We start from the raw sequence: 20,114 nt of genomic DNA on the forward strand, positions 1-20,114 counted from the left end.
GAGAGAGAAAGAGAGGGCTGCCAAGCTATTAAAATTTTATTCTAATACACAATGTGTATATATATATATATATTTATTTATTTATTACAGCTCAGAAGTGGCATGAATGCATTTACACTGTATATGACCCTTCGCAGGGAGTTTTATTGACAGGCAATCTGACCAATCATAATGCTGAATCTGCCATTTTTGTCGGTGGACTTGAACGTCGGTGAGGGCTGCCAAGCTATTAAAATTTTATTCTAATACACAATGTGTATATATATATATATATATTTATTTATTTATTACAGCTCAGAAGTGGCATGAATGCATTTACACTGTAAATGACCCTTCGCAGGGAGTTTTATTGACAGGCAATCTGACCAATCATAATGCTGAATCTGCCATTTTTGTCGGTGGACTTGAACGTCGGTGGACTTGAACATAAAAAAAGGTGTGCATTGATGTCTTTCTGCGGCCGAAACAAGATACCTTCTCATGTTCATTCATGTTTATTTCATGCTATAATTAGTAAAGCGGAAGAGGCGATCGGTTCATGTGCTGCTTGAACTGAGGCGCTAATTTGTCACGACACATTAAAGAGCCACAAAACAGTATTTATCGTTTCAATTTCTTAAATGACAAAATTTTAAAGCTGTGACTTTGTTTCATACCTAAAGTAACCTGCTTTGTTTTGTCCTTCGGCACGTTGTCATTGTCCTTTTTGCTCCGTGATGTATTTTTCACTGCGTGAGAACATGAGCATCATGGCTTGTCGGACATAGCAACAGTAACAAAGGGGGTGGGTCTTTGCGAAGGGTCAATTACAATTGCATAAATAATGCCATGAGATTAATGGGATTTAAATGGGCATTTAAGGAATAGTTCACCCAAAAAAAATTTATTCTGTCATCATTTACCCACTCGCAGTTGTTTCAAAATTGCATGACTTTCTCAAACGGAAAATAATTTGAGAAATGTTTTTGTGTTTTGTTTTTGTTCATACAATGGAAGTCAATGGTAACCAAAACAATTTGGTTATCAGTATTCTTCAAAATATCTTCTTGTATTTTCCGCAAAAGAAAGTCATACAGATTTGAAGCGACATGAGATTCTAATGAGTAAACAATGACAAAATTTTCAATTAAACAATCAAATAAATAAAGAGAAAGAAAAAGCAGCTCCCATATTCTACCCTTTTCATGGAAATTGCTACATGCTTAAATTTGTGTATCGTTAAATGCAATGATGGCAAGCAGGGAGACATTGTAAAAACGGGGGTGTTGAAAGAATATGCATATTTTTTACAAACCAGGACAGCTGCAGGTGTCAGAAATATCCAATCAGTAGTTGTGTCAAACTCGTTTGACTTAAGGGTCATGAACTGGGTTGTAAACTAAAGGCATCTTTGGATGGCACTTTGGGATGTGGAATTTATAGCTGAACTAACAAGTAACGACCATCTAGGATATTTACTGTGAACCAAAACAAAGCAACATTAGATGACAAAAATAACTGTAGTACAAAACTTCAATCTAATCTTCACCTCCCTTGAACTAACTACAACTCTTAAGTCCAGTTGTTTAAGAGAATTGCTGAGTTGTCTCAAATTCTCTACCCATAAATCTTTAAAAGTGAGCTGGGCTAACAGCAAATTTCGCAGGTCTCCAGAACTAACAAGTAACGACCATCTAGGATATTTACTGTGAACCAAAACAAAGCAACATTAGATGACAAAAATAACTGTAGTACAAAACTTCAATCTAATCTTCACCTCCCTTGAACTAACTACAACTCTTAAGTTCCAGTTGTTTAAGAGAATTGCTGAGTTGTCTCAAATTCTCTACCCATAAATCTTTAAAAGTGAGCTGGGCTAACAGCAAATTTCGCAGGTCTCCACAAGCAGGCTTGGCCTCCCATCTTCTCCCTGTCTTTCATTGTCTGTGGCTGTGGTTTAAAGAAGGCCATACATCTGCTCGACTGGCGGGCCGAGATTACAGGCTCACACCAAGAAAGCCACTTTCTGCCCATGATTACAGTTTTCGTCCGTAAAAATAGAGCAGGCTAGTGGGGCACTCCCAGGTCCTGCTCCGTTACTAATCTCACACATGTCACAATGTCTGCCACAGCTGCAACTGAATTCAGCCCAGAATATTTCAGGCTAAAGTTTCTCCCCCAACAAGCGTAGCAGCAATTTGGTGCATAAACAACTAACATAATTGCTTTCATTGATGCATGAGGAATATTGTAACGTCAAAATTTGCGATACGGATCTTGCAATAAATGAATGTGGCAAGTCTGAAATAGAAAAATTGGAAGTTGTTTTTGTAGGAAGTTCTTACTTGTGGAAATAATATCTTCATTAAGACTATGTTGAGAGAGATTTTCTTCAAACTCGTTTTAATCGTCGAATGAGAGAAAAAAAAACACTTCATGCTGTAAGCTTCCATCCTGACATGCTTTGCGGATACAGTACTTCAAAGAGGACTTGCCGTTGGCTATTTCCGGACTAGAAAGCAGAGTGTGCAAAATATCTCAGCAGTACAAACATAACGCTCATATTACATAGAAAACTCACTCAAAGAACGCTATATACCATTTCATGTCTTCAACAAAACAAGCCATTTGAGTAAGACACCAAACATGCATGAAGTCAAACGGTCCAATATCAGATACCTTACCTCCGAGTTAAAACGGATCTGGCAGACATTACAGGAAATGATTGGCCGTTTGGTCTTCACCAGTGGGACTCCAAAGGTGTGGTTGATCACTGCCTTCTGAACAGGATCCATCTGAATACAGAACAGGAGAAGAAGAAGAGGGAAAGGGAAAAGAGAAAGGACGTGTGAAACTAAATTCTGGTCCGACTCCCATTAGACAGACAAGGTCGTTAATCATGTTGATGGAAAGGTCTATGTGGCAGTACAGTGGCAGCAGAACATGGCTAAGGGCGGCCATATGGTGCAAAGAGTCAGGACACCTGTGAGATGAAGTCAGGGTGAGCAGCGAATCTCCTGCACAAATGTTGTCCGGCCCTGTATTCAGTTACAAAATATCAATGGCTTAGCTAATAAATGAAGACAACCTAATTACTTACTTGGCTTTAAGGAGGTCACACTACACTAAATCATTTCTAAACAAGCATGTAAACTGCATAACAAAACATTCCTGAATAGACTCATGAATAGAGCATGAAATTATATTATGATATTATATTGTCTATCTGTCTGTCTATCTATCTCAATAATTTATATTCATTTGTTATTTAATAATTATTTGTTCTTAATATTATTATTAATTAAATATATTATTTAAATAATTGTTTAAACCACACACATTATGTATATAATGTATGTTATATACATGTATATAACACAAAAATATTATACATTTTATATTTATGTATATAATACATATATATGGCTATATAAAACTAATATATGGAATATAACTAAATATAATTATAAATAAAACTAATGAAAATCGAATTAAATATAACTTAAATATTTAAAATATATTGGTAACCGTAACACTATATTAGGTCCCTTATAAGGTCCCACAATAAGGTCTCTGTTATTTAATGCATAACTAACACTAAGCAACAATGAGCAATACATTTGTTATAGTATTGTAATTATTAGATAATAAATGTTGGCTCAGGTCTATTAAACAGATACAACTTTTGATTTTAATAACATATACAGTATTTATTCATTTGTTTTTTAAATAATATTATATTAAAATTATATAATATATTAATATATTATATAACATATTAAATATATTTTTTAAACAGTTATTTACACAATAATATTTATGTACATACTACACACACACTCACACACACACATACACACATTATCCTTTAAATTGTTTCTGTTAGATCAGTGTCCACCATGTAAGAGGTCAGGTTTTAAAATAAATGTAACCAGTTATCCTAAGTACCGCATCCAATAGCACCTTACCAGATGGCTAAGCCTCTGTTTATGACCAGTTTAATGCACAAAGCCTGATGGTTGCAGTCCAAAAATCTTTGGCCTTGTGGTCTGCATTCGCAGCTCTATTGTCATATGATTCCTACCATTATTATTTGCCTGATATAGTTTAATTTCATTTGAACATTTTGACTTGACATTTAATGCAGTTAATCTCCGTACTGTACATTTACAACAAATTCATCAACACTGTCTTTCTGTCAAACTTGATTTTATTATTTTATTTATTAATTTTTTTTGACTAATGAAGTGGAAAGTGATACAGTACATCTAGTTACAGAAAGAAAATGTTTAACCTTTCAAAAACATCTATAATGGTTGTGCTTTTCATTCCAACTTCTAAGAACAATAGTCTTAAAACAGGCCAGTTTGGAACATCTTCTCTTGGCTGGGAAAGACGGGGAAAGGCTGAAATGAATATTCTCTTAGTCAAACAAAAACATTTTGAAAATCTGCAAACGGATCGTATCCAAGCAACCCCCCTACTAGAAGCAAACACACAGAGAGCCTAGATGTGGTTCAGGGTGACCGCGCACACCATTTGTGGGTTAGCAGGCCTTGCACCGGACTTCCTCCGAATTTTGCCTCTTATCTCTTTTGGCACAGGCCTGAAAAGTCGTTTCTGCGCTCCGTGGAGGGCCCTGATGCCGTTGTGCATGTGCAAAGTCCACACTACATCAGTCAGACAGGCACTGGATTAGTCACAATGATGTTGTTCAATGGCTTTGCCTTCATGAATCTCCAGAGGATTAAGTGAAGCTGGCAGTTAGCTGGGTAATCAGAACACCTCCAGCTAGAACACATCAATAGATACAACTGTCAGTACTAACAGCCTCGGCGAGGAAACGGACGAGGGAGGGGCGCCGACGGGCCCTACGGGAAAAAATCAAAGGCCTCTCATAAGAAAAAGATTACTTTTAAAGGCTCACGTCTTTTTTTAAAGTCTACTGGCTGCGTTTCAACTCAGAACGCCCTTCTAATCAAGATTTAATAACATACAGAAGTTAACATGCATCTATAGACCAAAATCCTGGGTGTTGGTCCATCATGCTTCACGTCGTGAAGTAAAAATAGCACTGCACTGAAGTGGTCTTCTGCTGGTGGTGATTTACTCCTCCGACTTTCTCGGAAAAAGAGAGACATCTTGGCTCATGACTATCCCAACAAATTTCCTTCAACGTAAATTATGTTATGATACAGCTTACGAGGATGCATCAAGAATCTAACTAAAGAAACCACCAAACCACAGCTGAAAGATGCTTTAAAGGCGAAAATGTGTATTCGGTCATCATCTATTCACCCTGATGTCGTTCCAAACCTACATGACTTTCTTTCTTCTGCAGAACAAAAGATATTCTGAAGGACATACAATGTAAGTCAGTTGGGTCTAAAACAACACTGGACTCTACTGACTTACATTGTATGGAAATTTTTTGAACAACGGAAATTATTTTTGAACTATCCCTTTAAAGGCCAGTATGTGAAATATTGCTAGTATTATCAATGCCTCTCTAACATGCTGTTTTTGTGGTATTGGCAGACACTGCATCTATACAAATTATCAAAGTGAGCAATTCACAGCGCATGTTACATTCATCCATTTGGCAAGCACAGTGTCTGTCATATGACCTCCTGATGCTCCCTCTGGAAAATCGCATCCCACAAACTGATAACTGTTCAAAAATAGCCAGATTCTTCTCATTAGAAAAGCACAGACCTTTTAATGACCCCTTTTAAGGGCCATAATTTACTCAGTCTTATATCATTCCAAACCTTTATGGCTTTCTTTCTTCTGTGGAACATACTGCAAAGTAGTGATTATTCTATACAGTGAAAAGTCAGTGGGGTCCAATGTTGTTTTGGACCACATTAACTTTCACTGGACACTCACAAAAAAAAAAAAAAGGTACAAAAGCTGTCACCGAGACAGTACCTCTTCAGCAGGTACACATTTGTACATACAGTATCATATCAGTACCATAAGTCCATATCAGTACCTTAAAGGTACATATTATTACCTAAAGTATATACATTAGTATCTAAAATGTATAAAAATGCACCTTTTGAAAAGTAACTGCCACAGTTACAGCTTTTGTACCTTTTTTTCTGAGAGTGTATGGACAAAAACACATGAAACATTTGTTAAAATATCTTCTTTTGTGTAGTGCCAAACAAAGTCATACAGGTTTGAAACAGAATAAAGGTGAACAAATAATTGTGGGTGAACTATCCTTTTAAAGGAAATATGCCCATACAATAGTGTCATAATATTATTTAGATTTTAAAAAGATCTTATGTCAGTTAATAGAAACCATGGATTGTTTCAGCCTGCCGAACACCACAAGCCCAAAATGCACTGCATTCAAAGTGCAATGGCAGATAAAACATCCCACTAAGTTAACAAATGCTGTTCGGCATCCAGCGCTTTGCACAGAGAAATGTACTCAGCTTTGTTACGTCTCTGCCTGAGCTATAGCCGGAGGGCACTCACCTTCTTATCCTCAGAAGCGCTTGGATCTCGCAGCTGCATTGGATCCTCCATGAGGGAACTCGTGTTTGTGTGTGGGAGGGTGTGTGTGAGAGTGTCACTCATCCAGAAGGGATCCTAGCTGTCCCACCACACCACCTGATTCTCCCACATTCACACGCTTCTGTGCCCCCTTCTGGGGACACCAGCGAGCAATTCTTGTGTTTACAGGTCCAAGATATGATTAATTGTTGTCTCTCTTCCTAGTTTTGCTTCTTCTTTTCCACAGTCAGTCGTCACTCTTGCCGTTATGGTTTGGTTTCTCGTTCTCCGTTGCTTAATCTCATCCACCTTCCTTCCATTCCTCCCTCCATCCTTCCTGACACTTCACAGCAAGCCAAGACTACGATCCTGGTTGGATGCTCTCTCTTCATTTTCCTCTGCCTCTTACTTGCTTTTCTTTCCTTTCCTTTCCGTTTTTTTACTCCAATAATAAATTCTGTCGTTCTTTCCTGTGCTCTCTTTCACTGATCTCCTTCCTCTTTCTGTTCTCTTTCTGCTCACTCGCTGACTGCTTATTTTGCCCAGATGCACTAAGAATGTCATGCACTCGCTCACTCCCCAAATCACCCTCCACTCCCTCATTCTATCAAAAGCACAAGCTGCAGAATTCAGCCCTCCTCTGGCTCCCCCGTCATGATGGTCCTCTCGCTCTTGCCACATACCTTTACAACACATGTGGAACCAATACAGCGGCGACCCGGGCGAGATGAATAAAAGTACTAAAAATATTTGAACTCGTAATGCCTTGTGATTGATATCTTCCAGCTATTAAGGTTGAAAATTACAGTTTTTTGAGGGGGTCATCAGAGGTAAAGTGCATGCAGCCAAAAGGTTTCAACTCCAAAAGTCCACGTGGAGTTGCATTACTCAGTGAGGAAAATTGGCAAGCTGTGCGCATAAATGTCACCTTTTGCGAGTGAAAGAAAGCAAGGCTTTACTCGAAGGAGGCTGCAGGTGAGATGCAACAAGTTGGCGCACGAGCCGCCCGCTCTAACGCCTCTGAAATTCCTGATTCTGCAGAATAAGCAAGTGTCTGAGGGAGGTTTTCTGCACTTCCACGCCACAACCAGCTGCTAAATTATTCAGGTGCCTCAGTGCCTGCAGGCGCATTGACTCAGACAGGCAGGTAGAAGCCAAATCACATTAAAGACAAATTACAGCTGGACTGTAAAGGAATGGAAGATTGTGGTCTACCCCGGCTCTATCTACAGCTGATCAAAAAAATTTACAAAGCAACATAATTATTTGGCCAAACCCACACATTTTTGAAAAATACTTTGAACTAGATTACAGCTTCAAGTCTGTTTGATTGCATTCCAACATGAATGCGATTCCAGACGGAACAACTTGAGCACAGCTGACATATTGTATGTTTATAAGCAGCGCTGGGGAAGATACTTTGAAACTGCAGCTTGCCAAGCAAAGCTAATCATAATTTAGAGATTTAAAAAAGTTCTGGTTATAACAAACTACAAACAAGAAGTTGTAAAAACTAGCTACACTAAAGTTACATAAGGAGTAATATGTTTTTGATAAATAAAATGTAACTATAAATAAAAAGATTTAAAGGGATAGTTTACACAAAAATGAAAAATCTGTCATTAATTACTCATTCCGTTTAAAACCCGTAAGTTAAGATATTTTTGATGAAATCTGAGAGCTTTCTGACCCTGCATAGACAGCAATGCAACTACCATGTTCAAGGCCCAGAAAGGTAGTAAGGACATCATTAAAATAGTGACATCAGTGGCGCAACCTTAATGTTATGAAGCTATAAGAATACTTTTTGTGTGCAAAGAAAACAAAATTAATGACTTTATTCAACAATTTCCATGTTAGTCTTCTACGCGTGTTCACGAGAGTACCACAACGCATGCATGAACGCGCATAGAAAACTGACAAGGAAGAGAAGAATTTGTTGGATAAAGTCGTTATTTTTGTTTTCATATTTTTGTGCTACAATGCTACAAATGAAAGAGATAACTTCTTGTGATAAACTGATTCAATAGACTCAAACATACTTTCAAACACACCATAGACTTTCAAACAAAACTGTATGAGCACATTTGATTATTATTACATTGTGCACATTTGTTTCTAATTTATGACAATTCTGCTAAATTAATAAATAGTAATACATTTTTTATGCATTTTTTAAATTAATTTATGTATTTGGCAGACATTATATAAAATATAAAAAATATATATTATAAAATGGATAATTATGAATGTAAATTGAAGCTAGGGTTCAGTTCTGTGCATGCTCATTTTAAAATCATGTTCAAATGTCAAAAGACATTTAATTAAACCACACAACTGATGCCAGCTGTTAGTATAATACCTCAATAGAAGCCTATATATATTACAGTCTGTGTGAGTGAATTCTTGTTAATGTCAGCATTCCATTAGGCAATGGCGTAAACACTGCGGTGTGCTTTCAGCGGTGTCCTAGAGAGAGGTCGGCCTGTCCTTCCAGCCTCTCCAACATCGCCCCCTACTGGGCATCAGGACAATTTCCCCTTCGGACATCTGGTCACTCTCACATTGAGCCTTTAACCGTAGTGATTAATAGCCTGCTGCACGATCTAAAGATTACAGCTCAGTGTATGAATATAAAATAAATGGCGTAAGTACAAGAGACAGTAGTTAAGCTCTTAGATGCTGACTCTTTCACGAGCTCATGCATATTTCAAAATATTTAAACATCCCTTGGCTTTTTCTAAAAAGATAATAATGTGGCAGAATTGGAAGGCAATGTGTGATGTGGATTTATTGAGCTGGCATGGGGAGAGTGTTTTTTCCTTCTCAGTGTTATGAGACTGTGCCAAAGGGCAGGCCATCTTTCACACTGGTAACAAGTGCAGGCAAATACAGGGAATTTAGGAGAGAGAATACAAACGATGGGCATCTCAGGCATGGCTGGATCTCACGACTAACCTTTCCCATTCAATTTGCTGACCAGCATCCTCATTTACATAACAGAATGCAATCTGGGAAATGTGCAGAACAGACTCGGAGTAAAAGTGCTGAGAGAGTGAAACGAGCTGCATGCTAATCAAAATGATTAGCTATAAGTCACGATGACATGAGAGAACTCACAGCATTATATCGTCCAACGGACAGCAGCCAGGCACATTCAAATACACAAAAAAGCCAGGTATGATATTTAAGGTCATCTTTTATGTAATCCGAACCCTGTTTCATAACAACAAGTACACATTAGCATATTATGACATTAATACACCAGATCTGAATAGTGGAGGGGAATATTTTCAGGAAATACTGGGATAGTGCACATAATGAAAATTGTTTCATCAACAAAACGTTCAAAACCTGTATAACTTTTTTTTCTGTGGAACACAGATGATATTTTGGAGAATGTTGGTAACCAACCTGTTTTGGTGACCATTGACTTGCATTGTATGGACAAAATACACTGTTACATTTCTCAAAATATCTCAATTTATGTTCCACAGAAGTCAGTCAGTCATGTAGGTTTGGAATGGTGACCAAAATCAAGGTCATCAGAGTGACAAAAAATGACCACATTTTCACCAACCTATCCCTTTAATGTATGGCTTTAGAAAACTTTATGATATTATGTTTCCTCACTGTCCCCCACATGCATGAATTACATGCATGAGTTTTCATTTTTGCATGCTTTTAATATTGCTCCTAAAAAGCAGCACCACTTTTTATTTATTCATTTATTTCTGAATGTTTAAAAGCCATTTCCTTTGTTATGCACTGTTTAAAAGTTTGGGGTCAGAAATATTTTTTTTAAATGTTTTTTTAAATAAGTCTCTTCTGCTCAGCAAGTGTATGTTTAATTGACCAAAAATACAGTAATATTGTGAATTATTATATTTTCTATTTTAATATATTTGAAAATGTCATTTATTCCTGTGATGGCAAAGCTGAATTTTTATTTTGTATTCAACCGAAAGTAACACACAAATTGAGAATCACTACCTTAATGCAATTACCATAATATACATCTTTTCCAAAAGCAATTTATTATTATTATTTATCAGTTTTGAAAAACTGTCCAATAGCATTGTGACATACTGTAGATAACAACCTAAATACAAGCTGTGTATAATCTAATATCAAGTGGCATGAGGTGTCCTGACAACAATTTCCATGAAAAGTAACAATAAAGCATATTTGTTGTTTTTTAGGAGTAATGCAATAATGCAGCACTGTCAACAAAGATTTTCAGAGGCCTAATCTCACCGCGTTGAAGTTGTGGAAGAGCCCAAGGCTGTGTGGAGGCGGGGTCTCCATCGGAAACTGTAGGAAGGGCTTCATATCCAGATGAGGCTGGATGACTGTGGGGGTCCGCAGAAACGTAGGGACAGCCCCTGTTCGGTTGATGCTTCCTGCAGAGACAAGAAGAGAGAAGTTAAAGAAGCCTAATTCTTTCTTTAAACTTTCCGAATGAGCTTAGTATCTTGTCACTGGGTTAAATTTGTAACATCAAGCCTGAATAAAGCGCCTTTGCTCAAATTCTGACTTTTATGCCGTACAGAGGTGAAACACGGAGGCTCAGAGGTGGCTGTGCTGACACATTTTTTTTGTCAGCACAAAACTCATCAGAGAGATGTCAACCTTTGGTTATGAAACAGCCCCCTCTCTCTCTCTCTCTCTCTCTTTCTGTCTCCCAATCCATGTCACCGAGTCTCTGTTCCCTGTCAGCCTGTCTTCTCTTATCCTTTACAGCCCGCGCAACCTCTTGCATGAGACCGTGTGAGGACCCTCTCATCAGAATTAAGCTTTAGCGAGCAGTTACTTTAAGCTGCTTAATTTCTGCTGCTGGATTTTCCTCGCCTCAAATTCCCTGCAGTCTTAAATCTGTTCCCTTCTATCTTTCTCCCTCTTCCCCTCGCTGCCTGTCTCCTTCTTAATCTTGGATGATTTTTCGCCCTTCTCCGCTTCCATTTCAAGATTGCTCGTCAAGACTACTCTCTCCTAATTTCCTAGTGTAGTTGAGATGGTTTCCTCACGTAGGAGACGTCATTAGGCTGTGCTGCTGTGGGCACACATGTCAGGATGAGCAGGGAGAAAGAATGAAGGAGAAATAGAGATTGAGAGATATGCTGTCTCAGCCTGGCCACAGCTGTTCCTCCTGCTCTCCTGCTGGAGCCTCAGGCCTGCATGAGTCCTGGCATCATTAACTCAAATTAGGCATGCAAGACTCCTCACTGGCTGCACAGCACACAGGGAGATAAAGAGCGAGGGAGAGAAGGAGAACAGCAAGAATAAGGAGGCAGACTGGTTGCAAGATTGCTGGTGAGAGAGAGAGAGAGAGAGAGAGAGAGAGAGAGAAAGTGCCAGTGGTCGCTTGTGAGCACTGCTGGTCCCTGATGCAGTGCTCAACAAAAGTCACATGACTCACACTCTAAATACTCCCTTTTGCTGCAAACGGTTATCTTCAAAAGTGCCGCAGTGTGCCTTAAAGAGATAGTTGACCTAAAAATGGAAATTGTGTAATTTACTTATTCTCAGATGTTGTTATTTGTTCCAAAAGAGACATTTTCTTTGAGTATATAGTTATCAGGGGCTTTCAAGCTCCAAAAAATACACCATAAAAGCACAATAAGATATCAAGAAAGTGATCCTTATGATTCATTCACTGTATTTCAAGTCTTCTGATGCCATAAAGACTGACATTTAAGCCATTATTTACTGTCCTTCATCGTCACAGCAAACATCACACATTAGTTTAAAATATATTAGATTTTTTTTTATGATTTCTGAAGGATCATGTGACACTGAAGACTGGGCTGCTGAATGGCTGCTGAAAATTCAGCTTTACCATCACAGAAACTATTTCATTAAAATATGAAATAGTTCATTTTAAATTGAAGTAAAATTACATAATATTTGTTTTTACTGTATTTTTGATCCAATAAATGCAGCCCTGAGTCAGCTAAGAAACTTCTTTCAAAAACATAAACATTAAAAGACTTACCAACCCCAAACTTTTGAATGGTGGCCTTTGTTTATTAGTAACCACAAACCAACATTTAGTCCTTAACTAGCTGGCCCATAAAAATAAACTAAATGTTTAACATTTTAATAAAAAAATATCAAATTATCAAAAATTGTAAACATTCTGTCTATTTTATTTTTATGTCTATTTAATATATATTGGCATTAAAAACATATCATCAGAGTTTTAAACTGTTTTAACAAATCCCAAATTTTGTAACCGGGTTGAAAGGGGAAAAAATCTTCATTCTAGTGAACAGAAAACAAATCTGCTCATACTGTATACATGATGATGTGAATTCCTTGTATATACGCTATGTTCACATTCAAAATTCATATTGGCATGTCATGTTTGGTTACTGTGAATGTGATGCTAGATTCATTAAATAATATTACTGAACAACTTTTACATTTTAATGTTTTTTAAACATCCGAAAACCATTGTCACTATGAACTGCAAGTAAAGTGATTCAAACAAACAAACAAAAAATATATATAATAATGATATAACTCATTTTTAAGTGCACTATCCTTTTAACTGGCTAAGAGGAAAGAGTTTGTCTGAATGGCACTATGCCCTTCAGCCACATAAACAAGACAGAAGACTAAGCTCTAATGTTCACCGCTACTCTGTGTGCTTGTCACTGCAATACAGTGCTGACATAATTCAGGACATGTTTGACTGATACAGCGTGAGAGGGCCCAAGCCCGTTTAGTCTGTCCACATGCCAGCAGAAAAACGGCACTGATTTGTTGACAACGAGGGAAAGATGTAGAGAGAAACACAGAGGGGAGCAGAACAAGAGTGCACTCGAAGCGTGTGGGGGACAGTTGTCCTTGCAGCAGAGTCAAAGTGTGTGTGACAAAACACCACGGCCAGCATGCATAAATCAGGTCCAGTCTGCTTCCTGCCCCTAGTGTATAATTACCTCATTAAATTAAAGAACACTTTCAGGACCCAGCTCACACTGTAAATCACTGTGACGGGGTGAGTGCATGCGAGTGCGTGTGTGTCATGCGTTTACAAAAACGGCAATAAGATCTCGTACTTGCTGCTCAGATAACGTATGGCGCTTTAACGCATCTTCCATGAAAAACAAACCAATAAAGACCAGCACAATGACAACTGGCTTCAAACAAGCACGTTGATTGGACACTGAGATCCTCCGCTGACAAAGTGCCTTGATGATAATACCAGTGGTCTTAACAGCCTCATCAAGCCTATGTGGCGCAGGGGGAGATGTTGTTCTGCCACTGTATCAGTCTGATTCTCCTAACAAGCTGCGGGAACCTGATCAGGCTGGAGGACAGGAGTGACATGCTAGGAATTCTGCAACACACGCGGGCCCCGTAATCACCACGTTTAAAGATCCTGCGGAGAGGGGGCAGCCGGGAGCTGAGGGACAGACGCACACTGGGATAAAGAAGCTGGTGTGAAAGGAATCTTTGGGAAGAGGCTTTGGAAGAGAGTGATCCAGGGCTGCGTGTGGATATGGGAGAAGTGCGGGATAAAGAGTGGGGGAGGAGGGGTTTATAAATAGAGAGAAGGGCATGGGAAGATCAAAGGCGAGGGGAAGCGATTCAACAAACTCAAATAATTCGGAGCCTGTTTGGGCCTGATAAATGGAATCTCAGGCGTGCTTGCCGCTCTCTAATACTGAAGCTTGGCAATCCTATTTCTTAGGCCGTGCGTTTGCCATTTTCCGAGGGCTGCCATAATTGTTAGGAGCGCGGGGGGAGATAAGGATGAAATGGTTTGGAGATAAGGAATAATCATGATGAGGTCAAGGCTGACACAGCTACGGAAGGAAAGGAGGGAAGATTTTTGCGATGGCTGGAAAATAAAAGGATGTTACTGTTAAAACATGCATAAAAGGCACTGAGCTCTATCTTATTAGTTGGCTGTTCACCTTCAAACTGGGAGGTCAGTAGTTTAACTGGTTTCAGCGGAAGAGAAATCGGTGACTTGGTTTCTTCAGGTGCGGAGAGGCACCCAAGGGAACAACACAGCGTTTCTGGCCTCAGGCTGCTCCCCTGGGCAACATTATTCCAAATTTGAATGCATAAAGTACATATAGGGTATAAATTGGTGTCATTATTTTGCTTTGATTTTTGCTGAATTCAATTCACAGTAGTAAATGCTACTTTAAATGATTTATTTTAATGACAGTATAATTTTCTCGTTACAAAAAATTTACATTATTAATAATCGTGACACTCAAGAAGTAGCATTATTTTGCACCCTTTCGACAGCATAATTGGAATACAATAAAAAAAGTACATATATATATATATATATATATACAGTGGGGCAAAAAATTTTTTAGTCAGCCACCAATTGTGCAAGTTCTCCCACTTAAAAAGATGAGAGAGGCCTGTAATTTTCATCATAGGTATACCTCAACTATGAGAGACAAAATTAGAAAAAAAATCCAGAAAATCACATTGTAGGATTTTTAAAGAATTAATTGGTAAATTCCTCGGTAAAATAAGTATTTGGTCACCTACAAACAAGCAAGATTTCTGGCTCTCACAGACCTGTAACTTCTTCTTTAAGAGGCTCCTCTGTCCTCCACTCGATATATATTCTATCTATTCCTTTTCTTTTCTTTTTATTTATTATACAGTTAACAAAAGCAAAAAGGCCTCTAACACTAGCTTGCTCTATTCTATCTATTTTCTTTTTATTTATTATATAATTTAAAAAAACCTTGCTGCGTGTTAACTAAAGCTAACTATAGCACTTGCGTATCATTGCTCTTTTGTTGATTTTGATTGCTTCCATTGTCCTCATTTGTCGCTGGAAAAAATTTGTCGTTAGATAAAAGCGTCTGCTAAATGACTAAATGTAAATATATATATTAATAAAAATAATAATGTTGGAAAAATGTTTATTATTGTCATTATTAATAATAATAATTATTATTATTTGAATTAGTTATTACATTTATAAAGGGTTATTATTGTTATTACTTTATACATTTTAAATTAAATTGTTTTAAGACATTTCCTGCATTTGGGAAGAGGGCTCAAAAAATCAAACCACAACTTAATAGAAAACAAAACAAGGAAAAATTACTAATGATTAATAGGATTAAAATATCCTATTTTGTATCCTGTTTGTGGAAAGTGCCATTTACATCATTCATGCAATAAAAACAAATGAAATACAAGTGAAGAATAAGGGGTGCAATGGTTACAATAGCAAGAAATGAGAGAAAGGTTAAAAGAAAGAAGAGGATGGCTGGCTTTGGATGAACACAGATGTCCCTTGGCAAGCAGCAGTGGCCCTGAACAAATTGGAGAGAGAGAAAGAGAGAGATTGAGAGAGAGCCAGGGTCCCCAAGAGCCCCTCACTGAGCACCTGTCGTGCAGATGATCCAGAGGAGAGTGAGACTGGAGCAAATGCAGATTAATGAGATGAGAGATGCAGATAGATGTTTAGTCCCCTCTGAATCCACCGCTCTATGTCTGTCTGTCTCTTACTAGCTCTGTGTACTTTAATCATGGCTATCCTGATTAGCTTTAGATTCGTGCCATTCACTGTTGGGGAGTGACTAACAAAAAGTAGACCTTATGTCTGACACTCACAATCGCGTGATAGTAAAAATGGCATTTGGAATTTGTCCACTATTTAATCGCAATTCCATTTGGTGCCACTAGTGATGCATAGATAGCTTCAGATTCAATGCAATTCAGGTGCAAAATGTAAATTTATTGTTACGTATAAACATTGTAAAAAGTCAGATTATACAAAAAGCCCAGATATTTCCTCTAAAAGCCACCTGCACTTCATATTCCAGAACACAAAGTGCTGTGTAATTATTGCTTGTATTACAGCAGACAGGTGTCATCTCCTTCAGCCATCAAACGAAAGCTATAAGCAGGAACAGTTGCTGTATATTAGAGGAAGCACTCAGCATGGGACAAAAACTCTTTGTACGTTTTCATTATTTTGCTTTTGAATGTGCAGCTCCTCAGATGTTTTCATTATTAAAGTATGCGGAAATTCATGATTATGTGTCGCAACAGCTTTTGTGTTACATTTACATTTGTTTATACCACATTTGCTGAGAATAAAGTATGCTAGGTATATGCACCGATTTTTGTTCATATTGCCAGTGACAGTTTTGTCGTGCACTGCTGACGCTTGTGCATTTTTTTGTGCTGGGGAGAGATTTAATTAGCTGAAATCTAAGAAGGCCAGACAAGACAGTCTGGTGATAAGGTCAAGGTTTGTCTTCAACTGTCTACAGTTGTAAATCAGAAGGAAAACAATCAAATCAGCTTTCCAACCAAAATTCATCAGAACTCATCACTTCTGCTGATGGGGAAAAAAATTTAATCACACACTGTCTCCAGTAAATTAATTTCTTTCTTTTCAGTCATCTGTATGCTGACAGACCCGTCCTGTCCTCAGCTGTGACCAAGGCAGCAGAAATGGCTCATTCATTTAACCAATTTAGGTCCAATTACTGTGACGGCAGCATAGCACTGCTCTCTATTCCAGTCCCGTCATCTGACCGCCAACGCAATCTGCCATCAAAACCAACCTCAGGATAAAAAACACACACTATACTCACAAATACGATCTTATCACTGAAACACACAGCCATGAGTGGCTTATTGCTTTTACTGCATAAAGAAGTGGCAACAGCAATATGGTAAAAGACACAACATGCATCTGCTAAGTAATGTGATGCTTTCTTAGCCGAACCAGTCAACACTGTGACAAACGGAAAAACATTCTGCCAGTTGCTTTGTTTCATTATCTGTATTGGCCCTTTTAACAAAGTGGTGCATTCAGTCAGATTTTAAAGCTGGAACTATTCTTTTTTTTTACTCTTAAACATTTTATATGCCTCAATCCAGTGAGTGTCTAGTCACCAGCTTCCTCTATAAGCCACTGGCTATTTCGTCACTCAGGCTGAGCACATGAAAGTGGCTCGAGGTCTGTGGAGAGAGCTACTCATTAAGATTCTCATTTAATTAGAATGAACACACTTCTCGACGCTTCCGCACTTCGCCTGGCTTCCTTCAGCCTAAACTCAAGTGCATCAACAAATATGAGAGAAAAAACATATGCATAAAACTCAGTTTGCCAATGTCTGGAATGGAATATACTGTATACTGCCTGTTTCCTTAAAACAGTACGTGAAACAGTATGCAGTATACAATGCTAAATATGCCATCCATGTGTAAAGCACAAGCAAAGAAATGAGACAAGATCATTGGCTGCATTTAAAATGGAATGCTACTTTACTGCAAACTGTAAAGTATATTCTGCATTTTGCTACAGTATTTGTAAAAACTGAGTGGTCGACCGATATATCGCCAAGGCCGATATATCAGACGATATTTGGCATTTTTCAAATATTGGCATCGGCCGATAAGTTTTTCTGCTTGGCCGATGTTTTCGAGGCGGGACTTTTATTTTGACGGCGCTGAAAATGACAGCGCCAGAGCCCACAGTGCTCACATTCTCCCTCTTCATTGTTTGCTGTCGTCGTTTAACAGTTCTGCCTAATACAGATAGAAGTCTGTCTAATAATCAGATAGAACTGTTGAACAAATGAATTAAAAAGTATACAAAAAGTATTACAACGATTGCTTATATATAATTAGTAACAGAAAGGCAAACATTATAATACTTTCTCGTTTGCAGTCAGCATTCAGCAAATACGCATATCATTTAAACAAACCTTTAAATGACTAATGAACATTTAATTTCACAAACCTTGCAGACTTAGTCGAATCCAGCTGTGAGATCTTGTGAAGTGTGCATTTGTATATTGCCTGATCGCGTGTGCTCTGCGTGACAGTCGATCCGTGCGATTTGAATCCACACAGGAGGAGAGTTCAGCTTCACTGGAGACGCGCGATCAACTTTAAACTTGTGATTTCAAACTATGCTGATTTATGCATTTGCGCACTGTCATATTCATGTCATTTTTACTGCGTGCTGCATGTAAAATGAGTGTTACCTTGGCTTTAGTTGAAAAAATATGATTTCCAATGCACACAAACTTCCCAGATTACCGAGTGCCCTGTTGGTTACAGTGTTTACTTCCTTTTTGTTTATATATTTTAAAATATTTATTTATTTGTGAAAAATACTGTAATATAATTATAGAATCAGAAAGTTGTCATCTAAAGTATAAGTATGTTTATTTTACAAATTAATGTTTAATATAATTCATTTTCAAATGATTTCAAGTTTCTCAAACATTAATTAAAATAAATTAAAATTATACTTATATATATCGGCTTTATATCGGCCATCCTGCTCTCTAAGATATCGGCATCAGCTGTCAAAAAACCAATATCGGTTGACCACTATTAAAAATACTATATAAACAGTTTACAAACATTACATTTCTAAAGTATACAGTCCAGTGTACAACGTAAAAGCAACAAATAATAAGACAAGGATATAAGACGACTGGCTATACAGTATGTTTGGAATGGAATAAGATATTTTATGCATACCATGCAGAATATAAGGTCAATGCCTAATAGTTATTAAAAATTGTGTGTGAAACAGTGGACAGTATGCAACAGTACATGTTATGTACAGTCCAATGTAAAAAGTATAAGCAAAGTAACGAGGACAAATAATGAGCATGACAAGACTGTACAAGATCATTGGCTGGAGTCTAGAATAGAATATTAGCATACTGCTTACTACATACTGTGTGAAACATTAAAAATTAAACAGAACATAGAAAACCCTCTAAAACCGTATTATGTTACACTGTTTTTATGTGACTTCATTATTTTGAATGCCAAAAAAGATGGAAATAATAAATGAATCAACTTTTTGGGGAATTTTTCCTTCAGATTTTTGGGGAATTAACCAATTGAGGATAAGATGTTAAAAATCAAAGTTTGGGGTTGGTACGAATTTTTTATGTTTTTGAAAGCAGTCTCTTTTGTTCACTAAGGCTATATTTATTTGATTAAAAATACAGTAAAAATTTGTGTGAAATATTACAATGTGCTATCAAAACAAAATTCAGGATAAAAAAAACACACACACAGACACAATCTTACCACTAAAATGCATGGCAAAAAAAAAAAAAAAAAACTTTTCTTACCATTATAAATGTTTAAAACAGTTGTGCTGCCTAATATTTTTATGAAAATATTTTTGAACATTTTAATATTTTTTCCTGGATACACTTTTTTTCAGGATTCTTTGATGAATAGAAAGTTCCACACTTTGACCCCACACTTTTGAATGGTAATGTATATTTAAAAAAAATTCACATACTGTGCACAATGTACATGCTGCATACCACAGAAATAGCATGAGCAGTATGCTAGTATGCTACATTATTCCAAACATAGCTTATGAGTATAGAAGGCGATATGACTATGTCAGCCCTTGAAATGACCCATGTTAAAAGCAGAACTGATTCAAGCAGCACATCTCTGCTGTCACTGGATCTGTCTGGCTGTGTCACATGCTATATGTGGCCACAAGGAGGTGCTACTGTGACCTTGCTTGCTGACCCTTCCGCGGATATCAAACAGGATACAAATCCCTTTTATCCTTTTTTCACAGCTCTTAATCAATTAGTCTCCCCCTCTCTATCTTTAGGCCCTGCAGT

The 20,114-nt window shown here is 37.5% G+C and overlaps 1 protein-coding gene across 1 annotated transcript in view; it reads right to left on the bottom strand.

Moving 5' to 3' along the window:
- LOC107570601 (zinc finger protein 385A-like) overlaps positions 1-20,114 on the bottom strand; it is an 82,890-nt gene that overhangs the window by 22,157 nt on the left and 40,619 nt on the right. The window contains exons 3-4 of the mRNA XM_016256844.1: positions 10,744-10,889; positions 2,664-2,774 (exon numbers count right to left, since the gene is read on the bottom strand). Coding sequence (XP_016112330.1) covers positions 2,664-2,774; positions 10,744-10,889 — 257 coding nt within the window. The remainder of the gene's footprint in view (positions 1-2,663; positions 2,775-10,743; positions 10,890-20,114) is intronic.

This window comes from Sinocyclocheilus grahami, unplaced genomic scaffold (assembly GCF_001515645.1).
Source record: "Sinocyclocheilus grahami isolate Dianchi unplaced genomic scaffold, SAMN03320097.WGS_v1.1 scaffold29.1, whole genome shotgun sequence".
In the NCBI taxonomy this organism is placed as follows: domain Eukaryota; kingdom Metazoa; phylum Chordata; class Actinopteri; order Cypriniformes; family Cyprinidae; genus Sinocyclocheilus; species Sinocyclocheilus grahami.